Source organism: Mobula hypostoma, chromosome 7, assembly GCF_963921235.1.
Source record: "Mobula hypostoma chromosome 7, sMobHyp1.1, whole genome shotgun sequence".
NCBI classification, from domain to species: domain Eukaryota; kingdom Metazoa; phylum Chordata; class Chondrichthyes; order Myliobatiformes; family Myliobatidae; genus Mobula; species Mobula hypostoma.
In genome coordinates this window covers 111,280,200-111,304,348 of record NC_086103.1, presented here as the reverse complement: position 1 = coordinate 111,304,348, position 24,149 = coordinate 111,280,200, and the positions used below count along the sequence as shown (strand labels likewise).

Sequence of the window (24,149 nt, the reverse complement as noted above, 5' to 3'; positions counted from 1 at the left end):
CTACACTCATTTAAGGACTCCTTTATTTTGTTATTTCATGCTCGTTTTTTTATTTATTATCTGCATTTGCAGCTTGTTTACATTTTACAGTTCTTGATGATCACAGTTACTGATCAATAGATTTACTAAGTATGCCCACAGAAAAAAGAATCTCAGGGTTGTACGTGGTGACAGGTATGTACTCTGGCAATAAATTTTACTTTGAACTTTGAAGTGTCTGATATTGGCGTTATCACATGGACTGTTAAAGAAAAATCATCTTTGAATAACAATAGAGGTGTTTTGATGAGATGATTGAGAGGGTCCCTAAGTTATTGCTGTGATATATATAGATTTGAAATGGCATTTGATAAAGTGCCATTTAACAAGGTTGCCATCAAGACCGACCCACTGAATTAACAGGGCAGCATGGAGGGAGAATTGATAAGTTACAGGAAGCAAAGAGTAGCAGAGAATGGTTGTTTGTGGACATCAGGGAAATGTTCCTGAGGGTAAGACTTGGCCGATTGCTTTTCTTAATGGGCTGGATTGTTGTTGAGCCCAGACCTTCTGACAACCACAATGTAGGGATAACAGTCATTTTTAAAATGGACTAAGTATTAATTGACAATTAGGCCTCCATCAGTACACTGAGGTCTATTTACAGAGTCTACTGATGACTTTCCAACACCTTTTCTGTCAGACCACTTTACTATTTCCAAATGTCAATGCTCATCAGAGACACTCAGTTTAAAAATACAAAAGAAACTAACAAAATAACATATGTTTACAAACTTTCTAGTTATTTTTATATATAAAAATTTGCCTTTTTGTTTTGATTGAAATCAGCACTATATGCACTAGCTACAGTTGGCCAGATACCCCATCTTAGCAACATAGCTGAACAGTGAATCAGAAAGGGGCTGGGGGGAGTGGAGCTTGGCACATTTATAACCTCTAGGCCACAGCATGGAGATCCAGATATTTGGATTTGTTGATGCTTCATTTGTAACCTAGCACTTCTTTAATCACCACTAGACACTAGCACACCATAACTCACATATACTAATGATATGAACATAACAATTTCCAATCCTGTCGAAAAGGTGAAACCTGAAAGGGTGGATTTTTGGCATGTTTGTTCAGAGGTATGTAGACAAGCTGGTACAATGGGGGAAAAAAATCATTTGACAGGTGAAATATATCAAAGGGAAGCGCAGAGTGCAACAATTCAGTAGGAAGAATGAATAAGCTCAATGGCATAGTTTTAAAAGAACTATGGAAACAAGGGATCTGGGCAATATGTCTTGAAAGAGGCAGAGCAGGTTGAGAAAGAGATTTAAAAACTCGACAGGATTCTGACCACTATACATAGAGGCATACACATAGAAGTTATGGTGGCACTTTATAGAATACTGGTTTGGCCACAGCTTGAATACTGTATCCATTTTAGGGCACACACCTTAGGAGAGGTAGAAAGCCTAAGGTGCAAGAGATTTATTAGAATGATTCCAAAGGTGAGAGACACTCGTTATGAAGATAGACTGATGAAGCTGTGTTTGTCTTCTACAAAGGAGTAGGGCTAGAACAGGATCTGATTGAGGTATTTAAAACCAAAGTGTTCAGCCAGGGTAGATAGTGGAAAACTATTCCAATTGGTTGAATTATCAAGAAGCTGGGGGCATGGAAGGGCAAAGAATAAAAAAAGGCAATACTTATTTGGAGTCCCACTGAACAGAAAAAGGCCCTTTGGTCACTAAGTCCATGTTGATTATCAGATATAGTTTAGAATAATCCTACTCAAATCCCATTTTATTGTCCTCATGTTCACTCAACTTTTCCCAGATTCTACCATCCAGCCACACACTAGAAGCTATTCAGTTCCCAGTTAACATAACACACACATTTTTAGGACTTGGGAGGAAACAAGAAGCACCTGGAGAAAATTCATTGTCACAGGGAGAATGTGGAAACTCCACACAGATGGCACTGGTCAGGAATGAATCTGTGTCATTGGCACTGTGAGTCTTTGCCATTGTGCTGACCCATCTATCCAGGGAGATTTAGGATCAGGAACTTAATGCCAGTGTAGTGGAGGAAATTTCAAAATTCAGATGATGACATTCTAAAGAGAACTGTATTTGGAAAGAAAAAAACTGCACAGCAATCAATGGAGGGGCAACAGGACTGGCCAGGTTACTTATCCAATTGGTCTAAATAGTCTTCCACTGTGTAACCTTTCTGTAATTTTGTGACCCTCAATTGCTGCAGTACTTTACGTTTCATATTTATTACAAATTTGTTTGAAGAATACTTAATTAGTTGGATCACAAAATGATGGGCAGGGTGATTAAAGTTCTAGCTCAGAACATCTACCTTAGACCTTGATGGATATAGCTCAGAACTACTTCTGTCATGTTAAAATGTCACAGAAGGATCATATGGAACTAGTTTGCTCCTCTGTCCTTCAGCCAAAATGGAAAGATAATTAACACCATGAAACATTAAAAATGGTGAAAATAAGTCAAATGATGAGCTTTAAAAAATAAAACTGCTGTGCTGTTTTCAAGGAAACTTCAACCCACTAGAAACTCCAAATTTTTCTTAAATGACATACCAAGATCAATGATATTTAATCTAGAAATGAAAAACATCAACAAATGTCAATCTCAACCCTTGCTTGTGAGCATTTTACTGAAGTGAGATAAGAGTTGAAACATACGGATACATTTAAAATACAAATACTATTTTAAAAAAAACAATTATATGATTGTGGTAGTTTACTGTAAAGAATTGGACACAAAGTATAAAGCTTGTTTTTAGAACTAGGGAAGTTCTTAGCACTACTTTAAAAACAGTTACATATATTTCAACAAGATTTAACCTTTTTCAAGTGATTTACTGCAAAACATGAGACCAAAAAGCTTAAGTCCTCAGCCAATCAGTGATGTCAAAAAAAAAATCTGAGGTAAGGTTTGAAGAGCAGGCTATGACTGAGACAATTTCTGTATTTTTGTGTTTATACATCCTCAAATAATGAAACCATCTATACCAATATATAATAGCACCTCAACAAAATTTAGTCATGGGCAGATAAGTGGCAAGTAACATTTGCACAACATAAATCCATCTTCAATAAGGGCTGAGTTCAATCACCTATCTTTGACATTCAGTGGCATTAACTATTGTCCCCTTCCTGGTCATCCCAGAAACTCAATTGACTAGGCATATATAAGTAATATGGTCAGAGGCTAGCATTCCCATAGTAACTGGCTCATATGTCACAACCACAGACTTTGCTGTACGCTATCATAGGCAGGCTGTGGAATGGGCTTGACAATTACGCTCATGAGTATGCATGTTCATTGTGGTGGTATTTAATTCCCTTCCTCTTGCTTCAGTCTTGTCAATACTTGACCAAAAGCACTGCAGCATCAATGTTCCCTGCCTTGTCTTGGTTCTGGTAAAGAAGACTACAGTGTAAACAAACACTGTTAAGGAGTGGTATTAAGCTACTACTGGCAAGCCACTGTATCGGTGTTAGCTTTAGTTTGAAAGTTTTAGTTAATGGCCCTGTTGGCCTAGCATTTATTGTTTTTCTTTTATTTCTACACAGTTCCAATTAAAAGTGAGTGAACAGTCCGTTTCACTGTCTCTCTCTTTCTCTCATACATCGCACTCCTGTCAGCAAGTCTTGACCAAAGAAAATGAACCCAGCAGACAGAGAGCAGCTGACTTGCCCCTGATTATTCATTAGTAAGATGGGAAATAAGTTACAGTCAGTTGAAGCTGCATTGGCAGAGGTGACTTTAGCAGCGTGACAGATACTTGCAGGACGACAAACCCAGAGCAAAACGAAGCTTGTGGAGGAGAAGATAAAATCAGTAGAGGCAGGGTTGGCCGACATATCTCACGCAGTGCAACAGCTACTCTCAGAGCAACAAGCCCAGTCGCAGCAAGAAGATCAGGTGTCAGCCCTTGTAGTGACATTTCGACAACTCACCCCAGACAGCTGTGGTAATGATTACTATTCTCACAGCCATGGTTCAGCAGCTTACTAGCGACAGCCAGATTTGGCGCTGGAGGACAAGTTCCTGCCTCTATTGTTATGATTCAGGACACTTCCAGGCTTCATGTCCCAACCACCCAATAAAAGAGGATACCAGAAAGAAAGAAGGGGAGTTGTCCCTACAAGCATCTTCCCTTAAATGTGTAATGCTCCAACTTCCTTGTCATGGGGGTCTCAGACCCATGGGCTTCAGGCACTTATTGACTCCAGTGTAGCCAGGAACCTCAGGGCTATCTCACTAGCTCAAAGATGGAGAGTTCCAACTCGGCAATTGACAGACAATATTGACATCAAGGCCCTGAATGGTCTACTTCTAGGTACTGGCAGGATTCACCTTTCCAACAGAACCATTCCAACTTGTGCCACAAGGCAACCACAGGGACCAGCTCTCCTTCTATCTGTTGATTTTCCTGAACGGTCTCTGGTGCTTGCCTTCCCTGGTTATCTTGACACAACCCACAGATTGATTGATCCACTTCAAGAGTGGGGAATGGCATGCCCGCCTACCTGTCTGAGTCCAGCTCAAGCCCCTGTCAATGTATCCCCTCTTGTGCCAAGTGCCAGTGTCTGGCATTCCTGCTGAATAGGATGATCTTCCTGAGGTATTCAGTAAAAAGGCCACCTCCCTGCCTTCACACCAGCCATAGAACTGTGCCATTGTGCTCTTACCCGGGACTAGTCCTCCCCAGGATCAGCTCTTTTCTCTCCCTCCGCCTGAAATGGTGGCCATGGAAGAGTACATCAAGGAGGTATTGGCCTTGGGGCTTGCCAGCAGGGGTGGGCTTCTTTTTGTGAGCAACAAGGATGGCAAGCACTGTCCCTGCATTGATTAGCAGCCCCCCAACAACTTCACAGTGAAGAACCATTACTCTTTTACCCTGCTTACCTCTATAGCCAAACATCTCCAGGGAGCAACCATAATTTCCAAGATAGATCTGTGCAATGCTTACAACCTGGTTCGTATCTGAGAATGGGATGAGTGGAAGAGAGCCTTCAACACCTGCACTGGCCACTGAGTATCTCGTGATGCCCTTTGATCTGGCCAATGGCGGTGCTCAACAGGCCTGGCCAACAATGTGCTCCAGGACATTTGAAACAGTTTGTTTTCGTGTACTTGGGTGACATTCTGATCTATTCCTGCTCTCGCCAGGAAACGTCCAGCACGTCTGGAGGGTTCTCAGACAGTTCCTCAAGAACAACCTTTACACCAAGCTAGAGAAGTGTTAGTCCCATAAAGAGCAGATGTCATTCTCAGGCTATATCCTCATCCATCCCAGTGTTCAAATGGAGCTGTGTAAAGGCAGTCAGAGTGGACCAAATCATCTATGGTCAAACAGGTCTGGCGCATCATGCAAACTTTTATTGCCACCTCATCAGAAACTTCAATTCCACCACGGCTCCCAAAACCACTTACCAAGAAGACCTCTGCAGGATTCATTTGGGCAAGTGAAGCATTTTCAGAACTGAAGTGACGCTCCACCACTGCCCCAGGGCTGCAATGTCGAGACCCATCTGGTGAATTCGTCATCGAGGTGGTTGCATTGGATGTTGGTATTGGAGCTGTACTTTCTCAGGACTCTTCTTCGGAGCTGACCAGGGGCGGTGCTGACCAGCAGAAATTACAATAGCAGCACCAAGAAATTAACTGAAATTTGACATACAAATTGCAGCTGCTTTGTTTTCTCTGTATAGTTTTGAATACAGCTTGCTTTTCCAGTTGATCTAGTGAAGCAGCACCCCCAATTACCATAGCACGCACGCAGCAATAAAGTTATAAACTCTGTGCTGGTCTAAGGTCAGACCCACTCTGCACTTCTGCTTATTCGTTCGTTGTCAGTGTCTTGCTATTGCTGTACTCAGCTCAGTTAAGCTGATCCACGATCACTTAAGGTGGTGATGTCACTCACACGAGAGATTGATAGTATACATCCAGGCACAGATCCATGGTCTCATGAGACTAATGGATGTCACACACACACATTGTGCTTTTATAAGCGAGCGTGGGCCTGACACGTGCATTATTTTGGCTGGCATGAAAAATAGATCGATTTTTAGTGAGAAAACGACCTCACCCAGAGGAATCAGTGGTGTCTCAGCCTGAGCCTGTCGTAATTGAAAGTGACATGCAGAAAGAAGTAAGTGGGGATGAGGACGACAGCAGTTCATCGAAGGAGTGTGAGGGTGAAGTAGAGGAACAAGAAATGGAGCAGGATTCGGAAGAGAATGTGGATGAAGCTGCTCTTAGTGCAAGTGGGAATACTGTTAGCGATGTTAGCCAGCAGCCTGAGGAAGGACCCCGTCGGCCAGCATTGAAAAAGTACCCTTCGCTGCTCGCAACAGTTTGGCAATCAGCAAAGGAGTTTTATTTGTGGCTGGTTTGACTGGCTGGAATATTCGATCACGAAATGATACGACGTTCTGCTTCGCATGCAGGTATTTCCTGTGTGGAGGACATGGGTTCCATTCTGAATCTACCTTTACTGTCACCAGTTACCACAACTGGCGGAAAACTACAACAGCTTTCAAAACCCACCATGTAAGTGCAGCTCATAAGTTTGTTATGGAGGCATGGGCCGAATTCAGCTTGAGAAAACAAGACGGTTCAAGATTGGGAAATATGCTTGACAAAGGACATACAAAGATTGTCCAAGAAAATCGTGAGTATATGAGAGCAGTGGTTGAGTCTCTACGCTATACTGCGTGCCAAGGCATTGCCCAGCGAGGACACCGGGAGGATGATGGATCTGGCAAAAGGGGAAACTTTGCTGAGTTGCTCAGTGTAATTAGACAGTTTGATAAGACTGTAGCTAAAAAAAAAGAGGACAATCCTTGAAATGCAAAAAAAAAACACCCATCACGATACCCAAAATGAAATTATGGGTATTATGGTAGATATGGTCAGACATCAAATAAGTGCAGAAATCAAGGAGGCTGGACATTTTGCCATGATGGTGGATGAAAGTAAAGACTTGAGTAAAAAGGAGCAAATATCAGTGATGGTACGGTATTTGAATAACGAAACAGTGCTTGAAGAATTCTTGCACTTCACTCCAGCAGAAGGGTTGGATGCAGAGTCGCTTCTTAAAAGCATTGAACAGACACTCGTCCAGTGTGTTATGATAAGTACGCATGTATAGGTCAGTGTTATGACGGGGCGGCAGTGATGTCCAGGTACAATAACGGGGTACCAGAGAGGTTCAAGAAAGAGGTCCCACAGGCTTTATATATACACTGCCATGCTCACAGACTTAACCTTGTTTTAGTGGATGCTGTGAGCAATGTAAAACAAGCGGGCAGGTGAGTTTTTCTGAAACTGTGCAGATGCTTTACAACTTCTTTTCAAACTCTGTTGCCCACAATCTTTTCATGAAGAAACAGAGAAAACTGGAATCAACTGCACAGCCCGCTGAGTTGAAGAAATTTTCAGATACACGCTGAGCATGGCAGTATACAGTTTTGTGGGCTATAAGGAAATCACTCCCTGCCATTCTAGCTACACTACAGGATATTATGGGTCAACCAAATGCATGGAGGAAGACGGAGGCCAGAGCTGTAAATGAACTGATTGACGAGCAGTTTGCTTTACCTCTCACTCTGTTTGAAGATTTATTCCAAGTCACCAAGTTCATGTCAGACCAGCTACAATCTCCCGGTTTGGAGCTTTCATCCGCTGTGGACTTGGCTCAGTCTATTATCAATGCACTCTCAGCAAAACGGGGAGAGGAATCATTGAGTGAAATGCAGGCAAGAGCTCGGGACCTGTGTGTCAAGGCCAGTATACAGGGCAGACCACATGAAAGGAGACAGGTCCAGCCACCCCACCGCCTACATGATTTTGTTGTTGAGGCCCAAACTGAACGCACACCTGTCACATCCTCTGATGACCTTCATAAGCACTGTTTCTATCCGGTAATAGACAGACTTCTGACGGAAATGAAAAGATGGTTCTCAATTGAGACTGGGGGTGTTCTGACTGGAGTCTCAGCATCGAGTCCCAAACACAAGCTCTTCCTAGGCAAGAATTGTCTTTGGCCTATGGCCCAATACTATAGAGTGACTGAAGTGAACCTGACTGCAGAGCTACATTAGGTTCGGCATCTGCTGGAAACAAAACAAAAGCAAAGACAGACAGTGAATGACACAGTGGAATTTCTAGCTCTAATGAGACCCTACCACGATGCATTTATAGATTTATACAAACTAATCTGCATATCACTGACTCTACCTGTGACATCTGCCTCATGTGAACGGAGTTTCTCTTGCCTCAGACGCCTCAAAAACTACCTGAGGAACAGCAGCAGCGATGCTGGGAACAGCAACTTGGCCCTGTTGGCCTTAAACAGCCGGAGGACCAAAGCACTTGACATCCTGAAAATCATTGATGCCTTCGCCACCAATCACAACAACAGATGGATTGTGCTTCTCTGAAAACATCAGTGGTGAGCGCAGTTGATTTTTTAAAAATTTGGGCCAAGACTAATGCTGATTATTATTATTATTATTTTGTGGTGGAAACCCCATAGTCCTTATGTTTCCTGAAAATCCTAAAATATTACATTTACTGCTATTAAGCCTAATGGTTTTGCTTAGACTTCCAAGCGGTGATTCTGTTGATTTTTGTTTTAAATTCAATAGCCAAATTAACTGAGGTATTGCATGGTCAGAGTACGATTTGTCCTACTCCTGGTAAAACACTGCATCTGTTGTTTGCCTTATTTGACTTTAATAATGCTGTATCTTTTGGCATTGTCTGTCTATGTAATGCAAATAGCAGAGGACAATTCTAGGTTAGTGTGTTTTTCAGTTGAAAAGCATGCATTTGACACTGATTGTGGGATTGGTGCGTGATTGACATTGTGCGCTGTGGATTGGATGCTCTGTTGGTTTGTTTGTTTATGCTCTGTGTAGCCCGGGTTGTCTCCGATGCTGTTGACGCTATCACAGATCACTTCTATATTATATTTATCAATTGCTGTTGCTTGTGGATCAACAGAGGCATTTATAGTAGGCACATATTGCTTGAAACTGACTTCTGAATGCCACGCGTCTGGCCTTGCGAATACATATGACCATACAGTACATTCCTCAGCACCATCACTGAATAATTTAGCCCCACTGTAGCACCAGCAAGAAAAAAATCTCTGGCGCCGCCACTGGAGCTGACTGCACCCCTATTCAATTCAATTCACCTTATTTTCCGTGAGGAACTTCATTTGTGCAGTGGTAAGGACAACATCACAGAACTTAAGGTACACAACATTATACCACATTTAGTTAAACACAATATAAAATACTCACAATTGATAATAAATACTGAGAACTAATGTAAATGATTTAAAATACAAATACACATTATGAAACTGACTGTTTTTACTGTCAAATGTACTATGCATACTATATATTCAAAATTGGGTGTTCAGGAGGCAAATTGAGGAAGGTACATAACTGGATAAGGTGCTTCTGGTGCTGATGGGCAGGGACCTGCAGCAACATCCAGATGGCATGAGAGTGTAGTATGTGTGAAGAGTATGTGTAATGTCATCTACTATTTGTTGAGCCTTCTTTATTGTCTGTCTCTTATGGATTCTTGTTCCTGGCCAATGAATTTACTGCTTATTCTTACAATTCTGTTGAGTGTGCTGAGGTTGATGGTGTTCATTGCTCCAAACCATGCCATGATGTTGTAGGTTAATATTGATTCAATGAAGCATTTATAAAATATCTGAGAATCGATGGATGGACCTGAAGTTTCCACATCTTCCTGACGGAAAACAGCCGCTGTTGGTACTTGGAGAGTATCAACCCACCAATGGTCTTAAAGGTGATTTTTTTTTTTATCTATGATTGTGCCGAGATACTTGTATTCTCCAACATGCTCTATCGACTGGCCACTTATTTCCAGGGTTGGGACAGTCTACTTTCTGAAGTCCACTACTATTTCCTTAGTTTTACTGGGGTTCAGGTCCAGATAGTTGTTTATGCACCATCCCGCAAATTTATTGATTTCCTGTGCCTTTCTTTCCTGTCACTTGACTCCGGTTGACTGTAACTACAATGTTGGGAACCAAGAACTTCTGACTGTCAATGACGCCTTGGAAGCATGATGACACTGGCAGGAGGAGACAGGGCATGCCTTTTTGGTATGGACAGATCACAAGAATCTCCTACATTTGGGCCGCCAAGAGCCTCAAGACCGTTGGGCTTTCTTCTTCCCTCAGTTTAGCTTCACCCTCACCTACCATCCCAGCATCAAGAGTATCAAAGCCAATGCTTTCTCACAGCAGTTCAACATGTCCAAGGAAAACGCCAATCCAAAGCCCATCCTTCCTTGCTGGTGCATTGCTGCTTGAGTGATTTGGGGAAGAGAGATGGTGGTGAGGGCCACCCAACAGTTGGATCCAATGGGCTGTTTGAGCCTGCCACACTAAGCCCATGAGTGTTGGAATGAGTGTGACGAGAATACACATAAATTAAGATGTTTGCTGGCCTGGGATAGCACCAGTGGCATCAGCAGTTGGTCTGCCACCTGTCCTCAGGGGAGAAGGAGATAAGGCTCACAATGAAGCAGCATTTGGAGGTGTTAATGAAAGAGCCATCAGTCTGGGTATTGTCAAGAGCGGCTCCCCCTTTGAACCCTGAACTGTTTGAAGTGATGGACAGGCGATCTGGAGATGTGTAATGAAGGGACGGGAGAGAGAGCTGTCTAGAGTGGCTCCCCCTTTGAACCCTGAACTGTTTGAAGTGATGGACAGGCAATACCCCAGCAGGGGGATAAAAAGGGACAGGTTCGCTAAGGCAGGACACAAACGACACCCGAGGTAACGAGACCCTGGAAGCGGTGCGCCTCTCACGTGTCGGTGGGAAGCTCTTGGACGGCTGATCAGGGGATCAGCCTTAATCGCACAGGGTGGAAAGGTGCGATCAGCGGGAACCCGGAGTGTGTCCGCCCTTGCTTGGGTGCCGGGTTCACTGCAGAGGATCGACCGCATCTGGAGGAGGGGTCACAGTCGGTGACCTCAGGTGATATCACAAAGGACCCGCCCGAAAGCTGCTTGTGAGCAATATCGCCGGTCTGTGAGTGGAAGCCGTTTCTGAATGATCAGTCGTTCTCGTTCTCTCTCTCCCTCCCCCCACGTTGTCCATCACCATGGCAACGATTACTGCGAACTGAACTAAATCGAACTGGACTTTTGTGTCACTTTGAAATTGGTCATTTACCCCTAGACAACGATAGAGCTTGATTGATGCTGTTATCTTAATTCTGTGCACATGTGTGTTTATCTTTGCTGAACTGTTGCATTTATTATCCTTTATATTACTGTGTTGCCTGTTTCTTTAATAAAACTTTCTTAGTTCAAGTAATCCAGACTCCAACTGAGTGATCCATTTCTGCTGGCTTGGCAACCCAGTTACGGGGTACGTAACATAAGTGGGGTTCTCGTCCGCGATTTTGAACGCTAAATTTGGGACGGAGTAAATTGATTGGGTTAAAATTCCCGAAAGAAAGAAAAGACAAACAGCAGAAATGGAGGCTGAGGAATTTATAAAGGCGCCAACCTTGGAGGCATTAGAAGATGCCAGGAAATCGGAATTGGTAGCTGTGGCCAAACGGTTGAATCTTGCTAAGTGGAAGTCGACAATGAGGAGAGAGGAGATACACAGAGCTATCGTAGAGCACTATGTATCTAAAGGTGTGTTTCCCCAAGGCGAGCTGGGGGTGGTGTCTATTGAAAAACCTGCTGGAGACGCGGTACAGGTGCAGCTTGAAAAACTGAGACTCGAGCACGAGTTCCGGGTACGACAGTTGGAGCGAGAAGAGAAGGAGAGAGAGTTAGAAAGGAAAGAGAGAGAGAGACAGTTGGAGAGAGAAGAGAAAGAGAGAGAGAGACAGTTGCAGCAGTTGGAGAAGCAGAGGGAAAGGGAATTCGAGCTGGAGAAGTTAAGGTTAAGGGCAGAGCAGGGGCTCGTGCCGAACCAAGGTGGAGGGTTCAGGGCGACCCAGGAGGTTAGGCTGGTTCCCCCATTTAACGATACCGATGTGGATCAGTACTTCCTCCATTTCGAAAAAGTGGCTATAAGTCAGGACTGGCCGAGGGATAAGTGGGCTGTGTTACTTCAGAGTGTACTGAAAGGGAAAGCCCAACAAGCTTACTCCGCTTTGTCCGCGAAAGATGCCCAGAGGTATAAGGTGGTGAAAGAGGCCATCCTCAGGATTTATGAGTTGGTCCCGGAGGCATACCGGCAGAGGTTCCGGAATGCGAGGAAGCAGTGGGACCGCACGTATTTGGAGTTTACCCGTGAGATGCAGACATATTGTGAGCGTTGGTGCGCCTCAAAGGGGGTAGAGGGGGATTATGACAGACTGCTACAGCTGATCCTGATTGAGCAGTTTAAAGGTTGTGTCCCTGAGGGTATGAGACCCTACCTAGATGAGAAAGAGGCAGCCACTTTAGCCGCAACTGCTAAGTTAGCGGATGAGTATGCGTTGACGCATAAAATGAAGTTTGCCCCGAGTAAAGGCTACCAGAAGGGTAGTCAGGACGGTGGGGAGAGTCCGCCAGAAAAGTCAGAAAGTAAGCCGGGGACTAGTGAGAAGGATAAGGTAGACCGGGAGCAGTCTGGTAGGAAGTCTCCTGGGGTCGTCTGTTATAATTGCGGGAAAGTCGGACACTTTGCATCCAGGTGCTTTGCCCCAAAGGAGACGGGAAAAGGAAAAACGGCAATTTTGACTGGCTGTATCGAGCTGTTAAGCGAACCGCTGGGGAAGGACAGGTCTGCCAAAGTTCAGGAAGGGCACGAGAGGTTTATCTCGGCTGGATTGGTGTCAGTGAAGAAGGGGTTAAATCCAGTTCCAGTGCGGATCTGGAGAGACACGGGAGCGTGTCAGTCACTAATACTGAAGAGTGTATTAGAGTTTAGCTCAGAGACCCAGACTGGGGAGGTAGAGGTCAAAGGTGTTGGGGAAGGGACAGAGTCAGTCCCTTTGCACCAGATACACTTACAAAGCAACCTGGTCTCTGGACTAGTCACGATCGGGGTGAGGTCTGAATTACCGATGAAAGGCGTGGAAGTCTTGCTCGGTAATGACATCGCCGGGGGAATCGTGTTCCCAATCATGAGATTGACAGGTCAGCCTGCCAGCATTGAGGCCCCGCCCATGGACTCACAGGTTCATCATGGGGCTGCAGTAGTGAATTTAGCTGCGGTGGTAAATTTAGCTGAAACGTTTCTGCCAACCTTGTACGAGACGGGGGTAGAAAATGAAAAGAAGGAGTGTAGGGAGACAAGAGGTAGTGAGGGAGCTGGGACAGACATAGCAGTAGCCAGGAAAGAATTTGTGCAGACGCGGGAGCGAGACGAGGGGCTGGTTTCGGCAGAGACAGCTCTCTCTGACACAGCCTTAACAAGGGAACTAGTAGGGTATTGTGCGGAGGAGGAAGTGCTAAGGAAGAAAGGGAAATCAAGTACAGTACCCGCAGATGAGGAATGGGGGGTGGTGCAAAAGAGTTATGGGGATGAGGTTTTTAACATGGCCCACGAGGTACCCCCCCGGTGGACATTTTGCGGTGCTGGAGGAAACAGTTGGTGGAATCATGAAAGAGGTTTACCGGCTGCCCAGGGGGGAGGATGTTATTGATTATGGCCGATGCGAACTGAGACGGTCACAGGCTTTTGATATGCTAACAAACCTAGTCGGGGTTAGCGTGGAAATCAATGAAGCTAGGGGCCCCCTGATAAGAGGAATAAACCATTTTGAAAAGATTAGTATGGGATCGATCAGATGGGAGAAGGCTATTGTTTTTGCCAGGTCTACTGATAAGGTCTCTCCCTTAATCCCCGAACAAAGTGACTCTTTAGCAGAAGTAATTAAACGACTCGCACCCGTGTGTTTGATTGTCCCGAGGCGATGCAAAGAACTGGGACGTTGGGTGATGTCTGTTACAATAGGGTAGCCTAGTAAACAATATCCATATATAATTGACTAAAGGGCTGACAAACACAGAGGTGTGTATTGGCAATTTGATACGGCTGTCTGAAGCCAGCTTGATAGTGAACCTTGAAAAAAATGAGTTCGGCCACATGAAGGTCACTTGCCTGGGAATTGTGGTGACACAGGGGCAGCTGGCAGTGATGCAAGCTACAGTGCAGGTTATCGCTGACCTCCCAACCCCGACAGACAAGAGGGCCCTCAGAAGGCTCTTGGAGATGGTGGGGTACTGTAGGAAGTTTTGCAATAACTCTGCAGTCACTACCCCTCCCCCTCCTACTAAGCCCTTGCGAGAGAAAACTGAGTCGGAATGGGACGACCCTTGTTATTGTGGTCCGGGACAAAACCAAATGAGAGGTTACATTGATCGCAATTCATCAGTGTTTTTGGCCACTATGAAGTTTGCTGAGTTGGAGCCTGGTCTAAGGGATTATTAATAACACATATAAAAGGAACAGAAAATGTGATGACTGTCTGTCAAGGTGCTGACAACTTCAAATTCTCTGTATTAGCCAAATAGCTGATAAAGATGTATATTTGTGTGTATCAAATAATGTACTCATGTTTGTAATTTTTACCCCGGTAAAAATCCTTAAAGGGGGGAAGTGTGACGAGAATACACATAAATTAGGATGTTTGCTGGCCTGGGATAGCACCAGTGGCATCAGCAGTTGGTCTGCCACCTGTCCTCAGGGGAGGGAGAGATAAGGAACAATGAAGCAGCATTTGGAGATGTTAATGAAGGAGCCATCAGTCTGGGTATTGTCAAGAGCAGCTCCCCCTTTGAACCCTGAACTGTTTGAAGTGATGGACTGGCGATTTGGAGATGTGTAATGAAGGGACGGGAGAGAGAGCTGTCTAGAGCGGCTCCCCCTTTGAACCCTGAACTGTTTGAAATGATGGACAGGCGATACTCCAGCAGGGGGATAAAAAGGGACAGGTTCGCTAAGGCAGGACACACACGACACCCGAGGTAACGAGACCCTGGAAGCGGTGCGCCTCTCACGAGTCGGTGGGAAGCTCTTGGACGGCTGATCAGGGGATCAGCCTTAAACGCACAGGGTGGAAAGGTACGATCAGCGGGAACCCAGAGTGGGTCCGCCCTTGCTTGGGTGCCAGGTTCACTGCAGAGGATTGACCGCATCTGGAGGAGGGGTCACAGTCGGTGACCTCAGGTGACATCACAAAGGACCCGCCCAAAAGCTGCTTGTGAGCAATATCGCCGGTCTGTGAGTGGAAGCCGTTTCTGAATGATCAGTCGTTCTCGTTCTCTCTCTCCTCCCCCCCCCACGTTGTCCATCGCCATGGCAACGATTACTGCGAACTGAACTAAATCGAACTGGACTTTTGTGTCACTTTGAAATTGGTCATTTACCCCTAGACAACAATAGAGCTTGATTGATGCTGTTATCTTAATTCTGTGCACATGTGTGCTTATCATTGCTGAACTGTTGCATTTATTATCCTTTCGATTACTTGTTGCTTGTTTCTTTAATAAAACTTCCTTAGTTCAAGTAATCCAGACTCCAACTGAGTGATCCATTTCTGCTGGTTTGGCAACCCAGTTACGGGGTACGTAACATGGGTGACACTCCTCCCATTTGGTTGGCCTTCCAGGAACTCAATAGACCCTGGCATTTATCAAGGGACGATTTTGGTGGGCATTTATGTCCCAGGACGTCCACGATTTTGTCTCTGCCTATCCACTTGTGCCCAGAAGAAGCCATCACGCCAGTGCCTTATGGGTCTGCTATGTCCACTGCCTGTGCCTCACCGCCCCAGGCCCCACCTCTTGATGGATTTCATCGCTGGTCTACCCCTGTTTAATGGAAACACCATCATTCTGATGGTTGTGGACCTATTCTCTAAGACTGCTCACTTCACTGCTCTCCCTGAGCTCTGGTTGGCCTGTGTGACCGTCACCCTAATGGGTCAGCACACATTCAGGCTGCACAGCTTCCCTCAGAACATAGTGACCGCTCAAGGACCACTGTTCACGACCTGTTTTTGGAAGGCCTTCTATTCTCTTGTGGGAATAGCTACAGCCCACCTCTCACCCCTAGGGTTTCCACCCCTAATCTAACATCCAGACCCAAAGAGTGAAACAGGAGCTGCAGGCAACCTTGCCCTGCCTCGTCTCTTAAACCCTATGATCTCGAGCTACCAATTGGTTTGAACAGAGATTGTTCACAAATACCTCCAGTGGCATGATCCCCGTTGAATGCCAGAATGGATCGCAGCCATCACTCTTCCTTGACCAAGAGACATGAGAGTTCCTGCTGCTGAACAATTGGTAAAACGCTGCAAGTGCAAGTGGAGACTGTCTAGGGCTTCTCCACTGCTGAGCACTCAGAAGCAACATGCCCAGCAGGCTGATCTTCTCCACTGCTGAGCACTCAGACACAACATGCCCAGCAGGCTAATCTTCTCCACTGCTGAGCACTAAGACACAACATGCCCAGCAGGCTAATCTTCTCCACTGCTGAGCACTCAGACACAACATGCCCAGCAGGCTAATCTTCTCCACTGCTGAGCGCTCAGACACAACATGCCCAGCAGGCTGATCTTCTCCGCTGCTGAGCGCTCAGACACAACATGCCCAGCAGGCTGATCTTCTCCGCTGCTGAGCGCTCAGACACAACATGCCCAGCAGGCTGATCTTCTCCGCTGCTGAGCGCTCAGACACAACATGCCCAGCAGGCTGATCTTCTCCGCTGCTGAGCGCTCAGACACAACATGCCCAGCAGGCTGATCTCCACTGCTGAGCGCTCAGAAACGACATGCCCAGCAGAATAATCTTCTCCGCTGCTGAGCGCTCAGACACAACATGCCCAGCAGGCTAATCTTCTCCGCTGCTGAGCGCTCAGAAACAACATGCCCAGCAGGCTGATCTTCTCCACTGATAGGGGAGCCAAGGGAGAAAATCTGTTTGGCATCTCAGGATCTTCCCTTGAAAACTGAGAGCCGCAAGATGATCCCACGACACGTGGGATTATTCGCTGTGGAGAAGACCATCATAAAAGTCCCATATAGATTGTGCCTCACATCATCAATAGAAATTCACCCGAGGTTCCACGTTTCCCAGCTCAAGCCAGTGACTACATCCTCCTTTGCTCCAGTCACCCCACCCTCCCCCTCCTCCCCACCTGGTGGATGGCTCCCTGATCTATTCTGTGCGGCTCCTTGTGGTATGGCCCAGTGGAACGTTCTTGGGTTCTGGCCCACGAACATCCTGGACAACTCTCTCATTCCAAGACTTCCAGCAGGAAAAGGCCTCCAGCACCTCAGCAGGGGAGCCCTGTCACAACCAGAGACTCTACAGAACAGCTTTGGCCATCGTGCTCACGAGAATGCATGCTCCAGCCAATCAGTGTTTCATTGTATGGTATTTAACTCCCTTCTTCTTGTTGAGACTTGACCAATAGCACAACAATGCCAATGCTCCCTTCTTACCTTTGTTCTGGTTCTGGGAAAGAGGACTACCATTTAGACTGACACTGTTAAGGACTGTTATTTATGTACTATTAGCTACTGCTGCCAAGCCGCATATTGGCATTAGCTTTAGTTTGAAAGTTTTAGTTAGCAGCTTTGTTGGCCTAGCGTTTATTATTTTTTCCTTATTTCTGCACAGTTCCTATTAAAAGTTAGTGAACTGTTTATTGGCCTCAGTGTCTTCTCTCACAGCACTTGGGCTATAACCATACACTCCTGTCACAAATCCTGGCAGCTCATCATTTACAATGCACAAGACATGAGTACGACAAAATACATGCCACTTGCTTGTATGAGTACAATTTAGACATCTCTTGAGAAGCTTGATATCATTCAGGTGAAGAAAGCTATCTGAATGGCATCTATTCACTACCCTAAACATTTACTCCCTCTACTAGTAGGTCACTGTATTAGAAAATCAACTGCAGTAACTTGTCTAGTCTCTTCTAAAAAATACATGATCTCAGGTACCATGAAAGAGTGTAGGTGAATGCAGAACTGTCACTTGTGGTTTTTCTTTCAAGTCACACATACCTTGATTTGAAAATGCATCCATATTTCTTCATCATTGCCATATTGAGACTCTATATCCCTTATCCAACAACTTTATGAGAACACCCTCATTAGAGGGATTCTACTGCATCTCTTGTGGTCTGTGGTTCAAGGATCATTAGGGATGGGTAATAAGTTCCAGCTTTAATTAGCAACATCCACTTCCCAGAAGTGAGCAAAACAAAAGGCATCTTGAATAAAGTCAATTTTTCACAAATAAATTAATGCCGTTATACATGGAATGAGTGAAGATTAGGGGAGTTGAGAAGGTGGGGGTGGAGCTGACTAGAGAGAATCATAAAACATACAAAAAGACTTATTGCAAATAGAGATCCTCCCTGCAATATTGATTTTGTAATGTCAGTAAAGATGCAATATTATTAAAACTGCATGCTTATCAAATTAATACAGCAATGGCACTGTTGCTAAATTAATTTCAACATATGTGACAGTACTTTTTTTTAATAAAAGATCGGATAAGGTGTTGAAACAAAATCCACATACCTGGAAGAAGTCAAAAAATGACACATGCTTTACAATTGGACCATAAAGGCTCTCATTATGGGGAAAAAAGAAAAAATTTGTGAATGCAGCATCAATTAAGTCAGGGTGCTTGATCCCAAGTTTTACAAGTTCTAAGCGCTCTCGTCGGCTGTCTCGTCCTCTCCAAAATGCAGTATGATTTTTGTTTTCCCAGGAAGGACCAGTATTGGCTTGTACAGACATCATATCCAGACTTACTCTGAGAAAATCAAGTAACAGTGATTAAAAAGTATATGAAAATCCTCAGTCAAGAACACTTTGATATAAAAGAGTAGTGAATAAAATGAATGCTTTAAAAACAAGTTTAAGATTTAACAAAGAACAGTGAAACTTATTATATAATATGATGCCAGAGAAGGCAAAGCAAGCATAAATTCACTCACATCAGTGAAATAAATTTTAGATTCCACTTTTCTTCCCCCCCCCCCCACTGTATAGTCACTCAAATATAAATAATACCCCTTGGGTACAATATTCAGGGACAACCAAAATCAAAAAACACAGGATAATATGTTAATATCCCTCGTGCCAATGGGTCGTGAGCATTGCTCGTATACAAGTCATTATGACAAATACAATTAGATTAGATTAGATTATGAGGACACTCACTCCTCGTTTATTGTCATTTAGAGATGCATGCATTAAGAAATGATACAATGTTCCTCCACAGTGACATCACAAAAAAACAGGACAAACCAAAGACTAACACTGACAAGACCACATAATTATAACATATAGTTACAGCAGTGCAAAGCAATACCATAATTTGATAAAGAACAGACCATGGGGATGGTAAAAAAAAGTCTCAAAGTTCTGATCAACTTCCGATGGTCCCCGATAGCAGGCGGCAGAAGGGAGAAACTCTCTTTGCCATAAACCTCCAGGCACTGACAACTGTCAATGCATTGGAAGCACCCGACCACAGCCAACTCTGAGTCCGTCCGAAAACTTTGAGCCTCCGACCAGCCTTTCAACACTGAGCACCATCTCTGCCAAGCATTTCGACCCGTCCCGGCTGCTGAACAACAAGCAAAGCTGAGGATTTGGGGCTTCCCCTCCGGAGATTCAGGATCACACAGTAACAGCGGCAGTGAAAAAGGCATTTCAGAAGTTTCTCCAGATGTTCCTCTGTTCTCTCACATCTGTCTCCATCAAATCAGAATTGTGCACGGCACCCTACTTGACAGATTACAGATATCATTCACCGGAGTGGCCGCGCAAGCTGCATCATGCCACCATCTTCTCCTCCGCCTGATTCTTGATTACAGCCAGTGTCACATTTTTATGCAGAAGTAACTTCATTTAGAAGGGACTCAGGATAGGACAGATGGTAAAAAAGTAAAGATAGTGTGCAGTCAGATTGTCAGGAAGGGCAGGCAGGTGAGGGGACTTAGTTGCAGCCGACAGGCTGAGTATCAAAACATTTGGGATGCAGAATCAGAAAGGATAGCAAATACAGTACTCAAGGTATTGTACCTAAATGCGCATAGTATAAGAAATAAGATGGATGATCTTGTTGCATTATTACAGATTGCCAGGTATGATGTTGTGGCCATCACTGAATCGTGGATGAAGGATGGTTGTAGTTGGGAGCTGAATGTCCAAGGTTACACGTTGTATCAGAGGGATAGGAAGGTAGGCAGAGGGGGTGGTGTGGCTCTACTGGCAAAGAATGGCATAAAATTAGTAGAAAGATGTGATATAGGATCGGGAGATGTTGAATCCTTGCATGTTGAGTTAAGAAACTGCAAGGGTAAAAGGATGTTGATGGCAGTTATATACAGGCCTCCCAACAGTGGCTGGGAGGTGGACCACAGGTTACGACAGGAAATAGAAAAGGCGAGTCAAAAGGGCAATGCTATGGTAGTCATGGGAGATTTTAACATGCAGGTTGATTGGTAAAATCAGGTTGATAATGAATCTCAAGAGAGTGAGTTTGTTGAATGCCAGAGAGATAGCTTTTTAGAGTAGTTTGTCGTTGAGCCTATTAGGGGATCAGCTATACTGGATTGGGTGTTATGTAATGAACCATAAGCGATTAGGGAGCTTAAGGTAAGAGCACAAATAGGGACCAGTGATCACAATATGATTAAGTTCAACTTGAAATTTGATAGGGAGAAAGTAAAGTCTGATGTAGCAGTATTTCAGTGGAGTAAGGGAAATTACAGTGGTATAAGAGAGGAGTTGGCCAAAGTAAACTGGAAGAAGCTGCTGGCAGGAATGTCAGCAGAGCAGCAATGGTGTGTGTTTCTGGGAAAAATGAGGAAGCTACAGGATAGTTGTATTCCAAAAATGAAGAAATATTCAAAAGGTAAAACAGTACAACCATGGCAGAAAGGAAAGTCAAAGCTATTATAAAAGCAAAATAAAGGGCGTACAACAAAACAAAAATTAGTGGGAAGGGAGAGGATTGGGAAGGTTTTAAAAACCTACAGAAACCTACTTCCTTCCCTACTACCTACTGAGACAACAATTTATTTGCATTTCTGTCAATTTTCTGCACTGTTTTCATTGCTCACATCTGCTATTGCCAAAGGGCAGATGCAGATTTTTGTTCAGCCTGTAATATTGAAGCTGAATCTGTTTGTGTCAACACCCTATCTCCTAGTTTTTTTTCCTTTGTACCCCTTCTCCCTCATAGACCCTTCTGTCCTCAGTCTCCTTTATGATCCAGGGCAGACAGGCATTAACTCAAATAAAAGCATCTCATCTTTAAAAGGATATCTGCAAAGCATCTAGACTCAACTGCTCCGAGCAACACACAAAATGCTGGAGAACTAACAGGCCAGGCAGCATCTATGGAAAAGAGTAAACGGTCGACAGTTTGGGCCGAGACCCTTCATCAAGACTGGAGAAAAAAAAATGAGAAGTCAAAGTAAGAAGGTGGGGGGAGGGGAGGAAGAAATACAAAGTGGTAGGTGATAGGTGAAACTGGGAGGGGGAAGGGGTGAAGTAGAGAGCTGGGAAGTTGATTGGTGAAAGAAATAAAGGGCTGGAGAAGGGGGAATCTGATAGGAGGGGACAGAAGGCCATGGAAAAAAAGGGAAGGTGAGGAGCACCAGAGGGAGGTGATGGGCAATTAAGGAGATAAGGTGGGAGAAGGAAATGGGAATGGTGAATGGTGTGGGGGGGGGGTGCAATTACTAGAAGGTGGAGACAATCGCCTGGTGCTCCTCAGTATGGCCCTGTTCAAGGAGTAAGTAAGAGGAGGTGTCAGAGTTGTAGCCTGGCCTCAGCAAGGTAGAGGTAAGTCTGCCAGACTACTATGGGTTTGATTGTGAGGTTAGGATTAGTGTGGGGAGCAATATGTTCAGAAGGAGTGAGGTTAGAAATGGGGAGAGGAGTGGTGAGGTCGAGACGGTTGATATCCCTTCGGCAGTTGTCAATTAAAAGATCCAGAGCTGGCAGAAGACCAGAGCGGGGTGTCCAGGAAGAGGAGGAATGTTGAAGATGGGAGAAGGGGTCATCGGTGTAGGGTGGAAAGTCTTTGCCAAAAAGTAGGCTTGGAGACAGAGGCGGCAGAAGAAGAGCTCAGTGTCGCGGTGGGCGTGAAACTCACTGACGTGTAGATGCAAGGAGACAAAGGTGAGCCCTTACTGAGGACAGAACGTTCTGCCTCAGAGAGCGGAAGGTCCGAGGGGATGCTGAAGACCAGCTACGGATGAGAGCTGGGTTCGGGGGGGGTGGGGGGGGGGAAGGAGATTGGTAGTGTCAGGGGAGAGGGGAGGGTTGTGGTGTTCAGGGAAGCTGGGGTGAGAGGAATATAGAGTCTCTGAGGACCCAAGAGCTGGTGGTGGAACCTGAGAGACATGGGATTGCAGAAGGGAGATGGGGGTTCCAGCAGCAGTGCATAAAGTCCCGGCCTGAAGGTGCTGCCGGTCAAGGTCCAAGCTAGAATTATGGTTGGAGGTTGTGCAAAAGGTCGCTGGAATCAGCATTGATGGCAGAGTCCAAGATCTGAATCTGCTCGGAAACTATCGTGGTCTGGGAATGTCCGTGGCTGCTGGTGCTGGAGACAGCAGCTTCTGTAGACTTTAGACAGATGCTCGAATGTCCAGTACCTACAGCTTTTCTCTTTTTTGTGATTGGTTAACTGCTCTGAATTATTTGGACAGTAGATTAACTACGCTATTGTTACACAACATTGGCATAGACTCAGTTTTTGTTGCATTTTGCCCCATAGCACTATCCCTATTGTAAGTTAAACATTCTATCTATGACACTGTAACAAATTCCCTTGCGTATAACCCCACCACATCTCCACTTCAGCTTTCTGTCACAGAATTAACATCACTATTTCCATTTTCACAGACAGTCTCTAATTGCACTGCAGAGTACGTTTTAATTTTCTGCTTTTATTTCAGAATCCCATCAACTGCTGTATATTGCTTTTATCTCCCACCTTAGTAGCCACTTTCCCTTTGAATTGGAAAAAAAATGAAAGTAAAACACAATAAGTATAAATAAACAGTAATGAACCACAACTCTGACTAACACATCCATGAAAGTCTCATAACTGACATATTTAATGACAGAAAGAAGTATCAATCATTGTCATGGTAGAACTTCAACCATCTGTTTGAGAAATAGTGATAAAACCTCTTGGCAACAGCACTGCTCAAACAAATTAAACTAAATCATATTACCGAACAAAGTTATGACGATGCTGTTGTGTGGATCTGAAATACCTGGTTGCTTAGTCAAAACACGAGCATTAAAGATGAAATCTGAGTACTGCATATATCATGAATAACCTCGAGTTTGAGGGATGGAATAATTTAGCTGCTACAATATCATAATATAAATCAGTTAAATAATATCCAGATTATTTGTGCTTCCAATGGTAGAGAATAATCCTCACTGAATTTCAATAATAGTATTTAAAAATTCCTAAAGAATGCTTTAATCACCTTAACGATATTGTGAAATTTAAGAACTACCAATATTCACTAATTAACTTTCAGTCCTAGAGCATTATATTGTTTTCCAAGATATTGCCAAATATAATGCATTAATTGTATTTTTCATAGTAGGACAATTACTTAAACAAATCAATTTAATTAACACAGTTTCGTAGGTTACACTTAAGACTACTGTGTGCAGTTCTTGTTGGCACATTACAGGGATACAAAGGAGATTTTACCAGTCTGTTGCCTAGATTTAAAGACTTAAATTATGAGAAGATATTAAATAGTCTAGGCTTGTTGTCCCTGGAGCGAAGGTGACAGATTGGTGACCTTGCAGAAGTATATAAAATTATGAGAGGCATGGAGAGGGTAGAAAGACAACATCTTTTTTCTTTGTTAGGGATATCAAAAACAAAATAACACACGTTTAAGGTGAGAGGAAGGAGCTTTAAAGGGGACTAGAGAGGTCTGTTTAGTTTTAAACCAGGAGTGATTGATATCTGGATTACACTACCAGATGAAGTGGTGAATTAACTCTATTTATTTTTGCAATTTAAAGAAATTTTTTGTGTCTTGCATTGTACTGCTGCCACAACAGTGATAATAAACCTATTTCTAG

At 44.2% G+C, this 24,149-nt stretch overlaps 1 protein-coding gene across 4 annotated transcripts in view; it reads right to left on the bottom strand.

The window, feature by feature from the left end:
- The window catches only part of poglut2 (protein O-glucosyltransferase 2), a 101,796-nt gene that overhangs the window by 21,713 nt on the left and 55,934 nt on the right, over window positions 1-24,149 (bottom strand). For all 4 annotated transcript variants that reach the window (XM_063053773.1, XM_063053775.1, XM_063053774.1 and 1 more), the window contains one exon: window positions 18,585-18,822. In XM_063053773.1, the coding sequence (XP_062909843.1) occupies window positions 18,585-18,822 (238 nt within the window). The remainder of the gene's footprint in view (window positions 1-18,584; window positions 18,823-24,149) is intronic.